A 13,605-nucleotide genomic window follows, 5' to 3' on the forward strand; every position below is an offset into this window, starting at 1 on the left:
AGCATCTAAGAAACCTGTCTGAACCCAACCAAAGTATGAATCAGCTGGTAGTTTTCCAACAAAGTAAGATACAGTCAAGGACAGTACATTCTGTTGGTAAGTACAAGGACAAGATTAAGTACATACAAAGACGTGAAAGCAGCTTTGAAAAAAAATAGTTTTATTGTTCTTAGAATGCAACATGTTTGGACAGCATGGTTTGGAAAAAGGCAAGAAAAAAACCACAATATACTTGTGCTACACAACAGCAGCGGGGTGTGGTCCCGTACAACATAACACCACACCCTTTCATTCAAAAACACACACTGCCGTGTTGTGCTGCCTGACATGAACCCAAAGTGATAATTAGATGTTGTAAGAGACACTCATCATCCCATCCCCGCTCTATTAAACACATCTACCTCCTCTTGTTACTCAAGCAAAAATATTATTGAGTCAAAGAATTTCTTTTTTGTATCCTTGGTCTCAAACATACAACACCCATTATCTTTAGTCCCTAGATAAGGAAAAGAAAAACACCACAAACACACATTGATAGAAGGCAGTTTTGACCTCATAAAAGAAATGCTCATAAAATATATAAGTGCATGTGATGGTTTACATTTATGTGGCTAATTCGTGGCTTCAAAATGAATTCAGGTGATAAAATTTGACTATAAAGTTTGAAAACTTGAACCTAGTTATTGGTCTTTATTGCACAAGTCAGTCACTAGTGTGTAAAAGCCAAACTCACATGTTGTGACATTGGGTGAAAATGTGACATTTTTTAGCGTATTCTGTAGGGTGAGAAATTATTAAACACCTTTACCAATCGCTTACAAAAATAAACAAAATTTAAAAATAACGTTTTACAAGTTGTTCACCCTGCAACAGTAATTTATACATTCAATCTGAAAAAATAACATATATGACTCTTGGATCTGAGTCATAGAAGTGACCTATTACTTACTTAAAGCATTACCCAGCAGTATCTTAAAGTTTAACAACCACTGCAAACATGACATTTCATAAACAATAATCCGCAACATTTTTTGGTGATTAAAATCTCACGACAACCGTATATATATATTTAAAAGGAATGTAACAGCATTGAAGACACTCTATATTCTGTGCATTGGTCTTCATCCCAGCCACAGAGCGTGCTGTAGAGCGACTGCGAGGGCTTCTTGAATCTTGTACAAGTCCAGCACCGGCCTGGTAGATTGTCCTGCGTGTTATCAGCTGCAGAGTGCATAATAGCCTTCAGCGTTTTCAGTACAAAAGTAAAGAAGAGCCATTTATACAGTGCATATTGTTTGCGTAATTGATGGATATATTCTAGAAAACACTGAGCTGATGATGCCAAACGATTAAAAACTGGTTCTGCAGAATCGCTGCATATGTAACCGCTAACTTGTGGGCAGTATATACAGTACAGCATATTACACAACACTCAGGCTTGCACAACTTATTAGAAAAACAATGACCCAAATAAAGTCTGTCCCAGATTGATTTTGGCGTTTGGTACAACACAATGCAAAATGTCAGTTTTGCCCTCAGTAAATCTGTCAGTTAAGGCTATTTTTGCGTGTGTATTCAGCTCAATACAACTCCTCAGTTACTTGTGTTTGTTTTGTTATAGTGTTTGCTTGATTATAAAAATGTAATTTAAAGTGTTATTAATCAAATCTGTAATGATAACAGACAATTTAAGTAATATTCAATATGTTTTGCTTTCACTAAAGTTCGGTTACCATAATAACAAAGTGTTGTAGTAGTACTCGAGAGTGGGCTTGGTCTCAAGACCACTTTTTGAAGGTCTCGGTCTCGTCTCAGAATCGAACGCACTTCTACACACATATATACAGTATATTTGTCAATAAAAGAGGTGAATGAAGAGGAATCTTCATTTGTCTTTCTGTGGGTGTTTTTGTGGGAATGTGGATCGTTCAATGTGAGGAATGCCTCTGGTTTGCATGTTCCACATTTGATCGCAAGTGTGTCTTGCCGTGTGGGACTTGCACTGTACTTGGTCTTGACTCGGTCTCGATACACTCTGCTCTTGGTCATGACTTGGTGTCTGTTTTGGTGGTCTTGACTACAACACTGTTACCTGTATAGAGTTTGGTATCACATATTTAATGTTGGAGTGAGACACTAAATATTTTGGTTTTTAGTTTAATATTCCTCCCTGAATGAGCTATATTTTAAATTCAATGTTTTGGAGTTGGAACAATTGCAAATATAAAGACAAAAGTGTTGCTTGATGGTGAGTGCTTGTGTAAAATTAGTTTTGATATTGCCTTGAAGAATCTGAACATTTCATTATAATAATGCAGAAATAAACACAATCAATAAAGCTCTAGAAATATTTGCATACAACCATTCATTTGAAAAACCACTTGGTGATTGAATCACAAACAAGCAGGATGACTACAGTTTTGATCCGTGTCCTTATCCGTCTCTCTAAACCTCACTATTAAGGAAGCTGAAAGCAGAGGCCAGCATGTGGAAACATCACCCCACTTCCTCTTGATGTCTCCCTGTGGTCTTTTCATTCAGAGAAGAGTCAGGGTGTCTGGGTTTGGAAGGCGTCTGACGGCTGTGTGTGCATCTTGGCGCTGAGGAGGGAGTTGATATAAGGCCAGATCCGGTCAGTCTCTGTACCGGAAAATGAGTGCAGGATTCCCTGTGACCTGAGCAAAGAAATAAATTAACATATTAGAAGGAAATCTGGGTCAAATTAAAATATTGATTGATTGAATGGCAGAATGTGGCTTATTAGTCTTTAACTTTTAAAGGTGAACTGCATTGCACTCCTATAGCATCGTCAGACTAATGGATAGTTAAATAATAAAAAAAGATCTAAATTGGTCCATTCACATATTCTTCTTCCTTGTTAAAAACATGGGTCTACATTACCCATAATGCAACTAAGCTGCCAACAGTTCAGTCAGGGAGTGCTATGCTATTAGCGGCTAATGTAGCCTTGTGCCGCAAGCAACAAGCAGAGATGAGGATCAATCTACCCAGTGGGCAACCTCCATTTCTAAAAAGTGAAGCCAATGCTGAAGTGCCTTAAACTTGCATTCTTTCTAATAGCCAGCAGGGGGCGACTCCTCTGGTTACAAAAAGAAGTCTGATTGTATAGAAGTCTATGAGAAAACGACCCTACTTCTCACTTGATTTATTACCTCAGTAAAGATTGTAAACATGAGTTTATGATCTAAATCACTAGTTTCAAGTCTTCTTCAATACAGCATGATGTTCATTTAGTAAACTAGTTGTGGCTACCTTGTGATTGACAGGTCGCTACCACGGCATTGTCCGGTCTGGGAGTTGTCCATGTTTTCGTCTTCCAACTTTAACCCTTTCACAGTGTGTTTTCATTTCATAAAAGTTAATTGTAACAGCTTGGTCACCTAAAAATGTCTTATTCAGTGTTCGGTTGTACTTAGCTCACCCCTCTCATGTCACTTCTGGTTATAAAAAACCAAGATGGTGACGGTCAAAAACCAAGATGGCAACGGCCAAAATGCCAAACTCGAGGCTTCAAAACCTTAGTCTACAAACCAATGGTGACCACGTCCACTTCTTATATACAGTTTATGCTTCAGCCCCAACTGAAACTGACTCAAGTGACATCATTTGAGGCAATTAATCAGACTTTATGCAGCTAACTCTAGAGCCACAAAATGCTTTATACAACTTGTTTCACATTTGCAGCAGTCGCTCCCCAAAACCTATAAACACATTTTGATGAGTAAAATTGGTGGAGTTCCCCTTTAAGAAAGGCTATCAAATATAAAGTCAAATCATTATGAGCAAATGTAACTCCATCCGAGACATCCAAGATAAGGAAGTGTTCTGCTAACAATTATTTCGTTTTATTTGAAGTTATAAAATACATCTAAGGCTTGAGAGTTGACTGCTGAATAAAACCACTTTTAAAGCAAAAAACTAGCAAATTCACATGATCCCTTTTATGAGTTCAATGTTTTGTTATTGTTTAACATCTGGGTTTGATTTTCTATGTGCAGCATAGCACGTGACTGCACTTCTTTTCAGCGCCAAAATACTAATTCTCCGTAATGTTACTTTGCAATAATGTTAGAAAAACTAAAGACCATTTATCTGCTGGATTACCAATCTTAATAAAGTTTCAATCTGATTTCCATATATGTTAACAGCAAGAACTGACACTATAGGCTGCCTGTAGGGAAAATACTGAGTGAAGAATCTCCCTTGAAAGAGAAGTATTTACTGACTTGTATAAGTCTATGACAGGCTTGGCCACATCTTTGTAGTGTCTCAGTCTGGACATCAGGGCTTCTGGTTTGTCATCATCATGCTGAATCAGTGGCTCCCCGGTGACGTCATCCTTACCCTGAGGAAAGCATCACAAGGCCACACGTGCAACAATGTAACAAAGGTAAACTCAAGAAAATGCAGTGAAATCTCATTGTATTACAACAAAACACAGTAAAATGAAACACTGCAGGTAGACACATGTCTACAGTCATTACTGTATCGATATCCGCATCTTTTGGAGCTCATATATTATAAAGATATCAAGAACATTACATCAACAATGGCCATGACATTTGGTGGGAGATTTTCAGTTGCTGCTTGAAACTTGATCTTACAAGCCATTGTTAAGCCAAGGTACTATCATGTAATGGTGATATCTTGGTTTCAAATGTCTCCTGTGTTACATAAAATGTCCTCTGCTTTTTCATTTCCGCATTCTGTTTAATAAAGAAAAAGTGCTGAAAAACAACTTTATGTGTTTTTATGTGACTAATTTCCTGTAGTGACGCCATGCAAACCGATGCCAATAGTATATACTGGTATACTGGAGACAGAGAGCTCCTACAGCTCAGGAAGATCTATTGAATATGAGGCGAGCAATATCAACGTCCTCTTTTAAAACCCCACTAAAGACTCATTTTCACTTTAACTGTAATTATTTATTTAAAGATCCCCGCCAGACATGTTTTAAGATTTATGAAAACACTCTGCTTTGAATGTAGTTTTTACACACAAAAAAATTGATTAACGAGTAAAGAATTCTTAAAAGGTGCTCTAACGATATCCAGAGCATTAATATAGTATGTAAAGATATAGAGGAGTGATGTCTACCTAAGCAGAGAATGAAGTCTCTCTCCCTCTGTGTTGTAATCTGAGCTTCTGTGTGCTTTGTTGACATGACTGGTCCAGCCGTGCGTGCATGTTAGTGCATGCGAGTCCCCAGCCCCAAGGAAGAGCACCGGGCTATGAAGCAAATTGTCATAGTGGCCAAACGGCGGTACTACAACTTCTGCATCCGTCATGTGATGCCATTGGGACCAAAAATACTTTTCCCCCATAGACTTATATTGGGAAAGATCCGGTTAATTTATCACTTGGCAGTCAAGCCATTTTGGCTTTGTGCGCCACTGAGCACCTCTCATAGGAATGAACGGGAGCCCACCTACAACGCTGTATCCAGTTCTCTTTATACATCCATGGTAAGTCCGTGTTTGAATGCCCCACTGGCTAGCTAATGGCCGCCACTCTGCACTGCACTCATACAGCGGTTGCAGCTGATAACGCCGTCCCAACCGACAGTGCCGTCACAGAAACATAACGCCCACCCTCCAGTACCCTCCAGGGTAACACTGTTAGCTCTGTCAGCACTGTTGCCATTATTTGCACTGTTAGCGCTGTTAGCTGCTAGCCGCCGGCTCAGCTATCGCCATGTTGAGAGCCGTGTGGATGCAATCCCTCAAATCATAGATTTGCTCTGAACTCCGTATAAAGCTCCTTTAAAATTATAATTACTTCTTCACTGTAATTGGAAAATCCAGAATCAATGCTAAACTTGCTTTTAATTGCTCCATTTTTAAGATAAGACAATACAAAATAGATAAGTCGGTGTGACAACACAGACCTTGTAAAGAGAAATAAAAAAGCAGCAGGAGTGTTGTTGTTGTGCAGGATGGTGGGGTAGTGAATAATGAGATTGTCCTTTAACTGATTCCAATCTTTCAATTTGACAAGCTTCCACCCAGCTGACGCCAGATATTCATCTTGTGAAGAAGAAACTGACCTCCGGAAAATCAATAAAGTGCCACAGAAAAATTTTAAAGACACTTTTCAGACCTTCACTCGTGGTGGGTTGAAGCCCATGTTGTAGACTCGGCCACTGGCTGGATGGATCCAGCGGTCGCTCAGTCTCTCCCTCAGAGTCTCGTAGGGGATGTTGAGGCTGATGACCAGGTCCATCTGGCACAAATTGTTCAGGGCTTTGGCCTGCGACAGAGTCCGGGGAAAACCTAGACAGAGAGCCGAGGGAGAAGTAGGAATGTGAGAGGCATCGTCACCAGGGATAGTTCAGAGATATACATGGATGTATGTATTATACATTTTCATACTGTTTATTTGCTGTTTCAATGGTTGGTAATAACAGTAGCTGACAGCAAGCGGTCACGCTAGCAGCTCTGTGAGGCTATACTGAGGCACAGTGGTGCTTTGAGTTAAATGCGAACATGCTGATGTTTGGCAGGTAATGTTTGCTATGGTCACCATCTTATTTTAGCATGCTAACATTTGCTAATTAGCATTAAACACAAAGTACAGCTGAGGCTGATGGGATTGTCTTTAGTTAAAGGTATATAGTCATAAACCAAAGTATTGGACCGATTGAAAGTTTGACCTGATGATGGTGCTAGAGGAAAAGGGTCATCAAAGTTATTACAATTCATCCTGTGGGGGCATGAATGTCTGCACCAAATCTCATGGCAATCCATCCAATATTTGTCGAGACATTTCACTCCAAACCACAAGGTGGACTGTCATCGTCTGGGAACCATAAATGTCTGTATAAAATGTGTGCCAATCATAGACAGTATATAAGAAGTGGACGTAGTCACCATGACGTCACCCATTGGTTTGTGGACTGCCGTTTTGAAGCCTCAAGTTCGGCATTTTGGCCGTTGCCATCTTGTTTTTTTGCAACCAGAAGTGCCAACCATTTTTAGGCAACCAAAAATGTTACAATTAACTTTCATAAACAGAAAACACACTGTGAAGGAGTTTAAGTTCTGAGACGAAAAGACAGACAACTCCCAGACCAGACAACGCCGTGGTAGCAACCGGTCGATCACAAGGTAGCCACGCCCTAAAACATTACCTGCTTTATGGTCTATTTGACTCTAAATGGGACCATAATTTACTAAATGAACATCATGCTGTATTGAAGAAGACTTGAAACTAGTGATTGAGACCATAAACTCATGTTTACGATGTTTACTGAGGTAATAAATCAAGTGAGAAGTAGGCTCACTTTCTCATAGACTTCTATACAATCAGACTTCTTTTTGCAACCAGAGGAGTCGCCCCCTGCTGGCTGTTAGAGAGAATGCAAGTTTAAGGCACTTCAGCATTGGCTTCACTTTTCAAACCACAGAGTTGCTCACTGGTGCCAGGTACCAATCCATCTTCATTTACTGGATAAGTGAAAACTTTGACCTGCTGATGGCGCTAGATGAAAAGTCAAAAAGCAAATATGATCCTGTGCACCATGTAGTATATCTGTACTAAATTTCATGGCAATCCATTTCAAATCTCAACCTCATGGTGGCACTAGAGGAAAAGTCAGTGACCTGGCCCAGAGGGCAGCACAGGCATTGTTACAACAATAAAACAAACAATACAAGCAGACAAATACAACAGTCACACACCACGAGTGAACGAGCATGACATCCAGTTTGTATGCAACACAAAAATGTTTTGCTTTAACACACAAACAGGTCAATTTCAAAACAATAACCATGAAAGTCTGTACAAAATGTCATGTCAATCCATCCCATAGTTGTTGAAATATTTTAGTCCGGAACGACAGACCAATATCTTCATCCATAGATCCACGTTGCTAGCGTGACTTAAAACAGTGAATGTGCAGGATCAGAACTAGAAATTGTATATTGTAGTTGTCTATCCACTTTTGTTGAGACTTGCTTTACATTTGGAATTGGATTACATTGCTGTGATCTCTACGGGGAAACCCAGCTCCAGTGGGGTTGGCTAGTATTCAGTGCCTCCTTGCTCAAGGACACTTTAGCATGGTGGGCATTCACACATGGCAAGCTTACTGCAAATGTAGGTCCATTAGTTTTAAGGCCATTATCTCTCTCTCTCTGTTGTTTTTGTTTTAGCATGCTTTGGTATGAATGCATTTGGGCTTGTCTTCAGTTTACTGCTTCCTGATGTGTTAGAGTGGAAACTGGCAGTTGCTCTGTGTGTTCCATTGTTTGGTCAATAAAGAGCTGTTAAATCTCTCCAACCACCAGAGCATCATGCTGCTCATTAATGAGTGACGGGAAGGCACCAATCAAAGGTTACAAGAGGGAAAGACATGGTATATTTTGGGATGAAACATGATTAACAGAGATAAACGCAGGCATGTGTCTGTGTGTGTGTAACCTTGATTTGTTTGCCCTTTCCTCTCTTGCTCAAAACAAGTATTTGTTTACCGACCATGTTTCAAGGTTTAAACACGTGGAACACCAACTAGTTTGTTTCGTCAATGTTTGGCATCTAGTGGATAATATTTAACTTGAAAAAGACACAATGATCTTCTGAGTTTGTCATCTCTGGATATGTTACCAATGACTCAAACTAAAGATAACAAAAAAAAACTCCCTAACTCCCTGTTTTATAACTCCTTAACCTAACACATTTCACTTGCCTTTTCCAACCAGTGCTTGTACTTTTGTATATGCATGGTAAAAATGTGAATTATCATGTATCACATACACAAAAATGTACAAAGTATTGACATGTAGAATGTAATAATATCACTACATGTGTTATCGCTTCATAGTGACTTGATCTCTACCATAAGGGAACCTGTTTTTCCATTGATTTACTAATGTCGGAACAAAGGTCACATGGCGCTGAATGTAAATAAATAATAAATAGTGAAACTTGAGATCAGGAAAGGACAGAGAACTTGGTCAACCCTCTTGATATTCATGGAAAAAAATCTTATATCTTTGATCTTTGATTTGAGTCTGATGCAAATCCTCGATGAACACAAGAAGCTCAAGATAAGTTCAACCAGGAAGACTATCTTTATGCGTCATTCATTCACAATTCTCTCCCTCTCTCCTCACGCTTCTTCTTAATCAGCTGATTATGGGCGTTCACTTTTTAGTGAACCAACTAGATTTTACAACGATCCACATCCATCAATCATGTTGCTGCTGTCAAACTTTAAATTAAAAATCCACTCCTCATCACATCCAGATCTCCAGCATTTTCTTCATCACTACCACCAGTGTCTAGACTCCATAAGGGGGTTTCCTATTCCACTTACGGCTTCACCACCCCCTAAAAGTATATGGCGTCACGATGGGGTCTACTCGTCAAAGACTATTCACATTTCTCACCCTTTTGTGCACATGTCAATTAAATATTCGTTCACTCCTGACTGACCTGTAAGCTGAATAACAGTCGAGAGCATGCACAGTACTGTACAAACCTGCTGGTACTGGATTCATTACCTCGCAGTACTAATCACCCACAGATGTATTTTTCCACTTACTTACTCCTCAGACTCAAGTAAAGGACGCACTGCATATGCTACAAATGCTTGCTTAGTGGCCTCTAACATGGCTATAAGTCTGGGGATTTTGGGGGGGGTGGCACCTGGAGTGGCCAATCAGATTTAAGGGGTGGTTGGCAGTTCCCATCACTGGCCATGACGCTGCATTATGAAGAACATTATTCCCCTCACTGCAAATGATCAAGGCAAAAGATGGAAGCTGCTGTAAGAGATAAAGCATAGCAGTACACACCATGCACTCGGATTGTATTGTAAAAAAAGCAGTTTTCATACCATCCAGCAGCCAGCTGTGGCCGATCAGCTGTTCGAGTCTAGGCAGCATCAGCTTGGTCATCACATGGTCCGGCACCAGCGTGCTTCTTTCTACGTAGGTCCTCACCATCACACCTGCCTCTGATACACAACAGACAGGTAGATACAGTAGTGCTTCTAAAATTAAAAAGATTGGTCCCTTTGGAATATCTTACAAATATTCTACATGCCAAAGTAGATCAGTTATCCAATATTTGGCTGCCCTATCTGAATTATATTGGACCTGATCTCTCCTCCATTATCTCACAAGGAGTCTCCTGAACATGAACTCATATATCCTGTGACTTCCCTGCACTATTTCTTATGACCTCCTATGTATATTTTTTGTTTGTTTGTTGTTGTTGTTTTTTATTATTATTCTTATGTTGAGTTTTGTTTGTGAAAATAAGTAAACTCAATAAACATATTATTAAAAAATACATAAAATAGGATGGGGCCTGTTGAATTTATCCAACAAAAAAAAACATGCTTGGTACCACTTCAGTGCATCTTTTTTAATGTAGGCCTAACTATCTGACCAGAGATTGTAAATGGTTAAAAACTCTCACTGCCTGTAACCTCCCATATCTTATGACTCACTTAAATTTACACTTAAAATATGTGGCCTGCTGTGGATTCATGAAACAAACACACATATTGAACTCCCTGGTTTTATATAAATCCTGACACTTTGGTTTGAAAGCAAAAAAGGCTTCGAGCAAGTCCCAACTTTACTGAAACCTTTCAGTAATGGCAACCACACAAGCACACATGTTTTAACTTAAGCCCCCTGCTGAAGAAGTCCAATTTTATTATCAGTGTACATGGGGCTTGGCACATGCTTGTTATTAAATTAATTCCAGTTGGGTAGCTATAAAGAGGAAGTGACACAATCAATGTTTGGGGAAATATTGTAATAAAAACATTGATGTGGGGGTTTGACCTGGAGTGAACTTAAGTCTATGAACTAGATTGAAATAATAATTTAAAAAGTTTGCTTTCATCCAAATGTCTCGTGTTGTATAGGTTGGATTGGAAAATGAAAGTTTACTGTCAAAATGAGCTTATAGAAAACAAATGTGGATCAGCAAATGCGCACATTCTGCAAACGCATCATCATTTTTTCAGCTATGATTACATTTATGTGGTATTATTATGATATTAAGAGGAGGATTGCCACATGCAGCTTCTTCCTGTTGGGTAGATGCATCCTACCTGTGTTTGCAGTTATGCTCTCTCGTAGGTAGTGGCCACTGGACAGATACTGCAGGCCAAAGCTTTCCGCAATCCTCTTGGATATTGTTCCTTTCCCTGATCCTGGTGGACCCATGATAGCAGCTCGGAATAACTTGGCCATGTCTTCCTCAAAAGAACGCCTCTGTGATGCACAAAGGTTAGTTGTTTTCCTCTTTGTGCGCGACAGACGGAAGTAAATAAATGCCTCTTATAATTAAACCTCTGATGAGTTGCGCGCCTGAGATCAAACTGCTCCACAATAAGCTTCTAAACTTCTCTTGGAGATGTAAATGTCAGCTTACTATCTTTCACTGAGTCCTCTTTCACTGCGAGGCTATGCACATCGAGGTTATCCAAGTCCTCTATGACTCGGAGTCAAAACGCCCTTTTTCCTTTTTTCTGTAGGGCTCTTAAAGGACACATTACACCCGTCTACGTCCACACGGACACAGACTTTTCTCTCTGCGAATGAATGAGGGAGTCTCTCCACAACGCCCTGTTTCTCTGCGCACGTCATCCGGAAAAAATGCGGATGACTGACTCGCACGAACTGTGCGAGGTAAACTGGTTACTGTAGTTTTTATATATATATAAGTGATGTACAACAACAAAAACTGTCTGTCTGTTACTTTAAGTCGTTATAGTTTCCCTTAAGAGAGGGAAAACTTACTGATTTTACTTTACAAGCACATGGATGTCACAAGAAAAAATCTAAATCTATCTATCTGTCTATCTGTCTGTCTGTCTGTCTGTCTGTCTATCTGTCTGTCTATCTATCTATCTATCTATCTATCTGTCTGTCCGTCTTCCTTTCTGTCTGTCTGTCTGTCTTCCTTCCTTTCTGTCTTCCTGTCTGTATGTCTGTCTGTCTTCCTTTCTGTCTGTCTGTCTGTCTTCCTTTCTATCTGTCTGTCTGTCTGTCCGTCTGTCTGTCTGTCTATCTGTCTGTCTGTCTGTCCGTCTTCCTTTCTGTCTGTCTGCCTGTCTGTCTATCTATCTATCTATCTATTTATCTATCTATCTATCTATCTATCTGTCTATCTGCCTGCCTGTGTATCTGTCTGTCTATCTATCTATCCCGTCCACCTACCTACCTTTCTGTCTATCTATCTACCTACCTTTCTATCAATCGACCGACCGACCGACAGACCTATCTATCCATCTATCTATCTATCTATCTATTTATCTATCTATCTATCTATCTATCTATCTATCTAACAAAAGGAGGAGGAGGAATAGGAGAGTTTATCATATTTCTAACTCATACATAGAAAAAAACTGAATGTTGGCCTTCATACTACAACATACACACTCTACTAACAAGCAAAAAACACAAAATAAAATAAAATTCTAATAGCCAATTCACTCACTGCATCATATCCAAAGTTTAGTACAGTGAAAGGAGTGCCTTTCTCCTTTCTGAAGGTGACCTTATCTGTCCTATTGCAGCAGCTGTCTACGAAGTCTTATATAAAGTTGTTTTGATCTGAAACTGCAAACGGGAAATCAGATAATCACACCTTCACTTCATGCTCAGGCTTGTTACAAAGAGTTTATGGTGACTGGAGCTGCCATGCCAGCAATTTATTACAAAGCCTGAGGAGGGCGTGTACCTTGTCAGTCAATTTAGTCACCTGATTCATACAAATATTGATATTTGGTTTGCAAATATATTATAAAATATTTAATTATTTACGAAAATTTGTCAAGATCTGCAATAAATAGTAATATAATAAAAATAATAATATAATATGATAATATAATATTATATAATAATAATAAATCTCTTTTTTAAAATTTATTTATTTATTATTGTAATTTTTAATTTACTTATTTTTCTGTTGTTTTTTTTGGTCCTTTCCTTTTTTTATTATTTTTTTATTTTTATTTATTTTTTTGTTTTTGTTTGGTATATGTTTAATTTATGTTGCTATCGTATTTAATTAATTTATATGTATAAATGTAATTGTTTATGAAATTAACTCTGCTTATTTAATGGTTCAGTAATATTGTTATAGGGATGGGGGGGTATAATTTGTTCATACAATTATTTATTGGATTTTGTACAGAATACCAATAAAAAGACTTTGAGCAAAAAAAAAAGATCTGCAATAAATAAATGACTAGAATTACGAATATCTTGCATATTATCTCATAGTAATTAGTAAAGTGGGCTATACTCTTGGATTCCGCCACTTGTTGACAGCTATTTTCTCAAATATTGATATTCGGTTTGCAATTCAAATATTTTATAAATATATATATTTATAAAATATTTTTTATAAATATTATTGTTGTTATTATTATCTTTTAATAATTGTTATTGTCAGTCAATTTAATCACCTGATTCATACAAATATTGATATTTAGTTTGCAATGCAATATTTTATAAATATATATATATTTATAAAATATTTTGTATAAATATTGTTGTTGTTATTATTATTTTTTAATAAATATTATGGTCAGTCAATTTAGTCACCTGATTC

At 38.3% G+C, this 13,605-nt stretch overlaps 1 protein-coding gene across 1 annotated transcript; it reads right to left on the bottom strand.

Annotated features, from left to right (window-relative positions):
- Window positions 1-139: 139 nt before the first annotated feature.
- ak4 (adenylate kinase 4) lies at window positions 140-11,585 on the bottom strand. The gene is made up of 5 exons (XM_074634910.1): window positions 11,096-11,585; window positions 9,863-9,982; window positions 6,124-6,296; window positions 4,248-4,366; window positions 140-2,675 (listed from the first exon to the last, which is right to left on the bottom strand). The coding sequence occupies exons 1-5, from the start codon at window positions 11,235-11,237 to the stop codon at window positions 2,549-2,551; spliced, it is 681 nt and encodes a 226-aa protein (XP_074491011.1). The 5' UTR covers window positions 11,238-11,585; the 3' UTR covers window positions 140-2,548.
- Window positions 11,586-13,605: the final 2,020 nt, after the last annotated feature.

The sequence above is a fragment of the Sebastes fasciatus genome, chromosome 5 (genome assembly GCF_043250625.1).
Source record: "Sebastes fasciatus isolate fSebFas1 chromosome 5, fSebFas1.pri, whole genome shotgun sequence".
In the NCBI taxonomy this organism is placed as follows: domain Eukaryota; kingdom Metazoa; phylum Chordata; class Actinopteri; order Perciformes; family Sebastidae; genus Sebastes; species Sebastes fasciatus.

Coding starts and splice junctions, on each gene's coding strand:
- ak4 (XM_074634910.1), bottom strand. CDS start 11,237: ATGGCCAAGTTATTCCGAGCTGCTATCATGGGTCCACCAGGATCAGGG. Junction 4,367..6,123: donor TCAACCCACCACGAGTGAAG/GTCTGAAAAGTG, acceptor TGCTTTCCTCAG/GGTAAGGATGACGTCACCGG. Junction 2,676..4,247: donor CCTGTCATAGACTTATACAA/GTCAGTAAATAC, acceptor TTCTTTGCTCAG/GTCACAGGGAATCCTGCACT.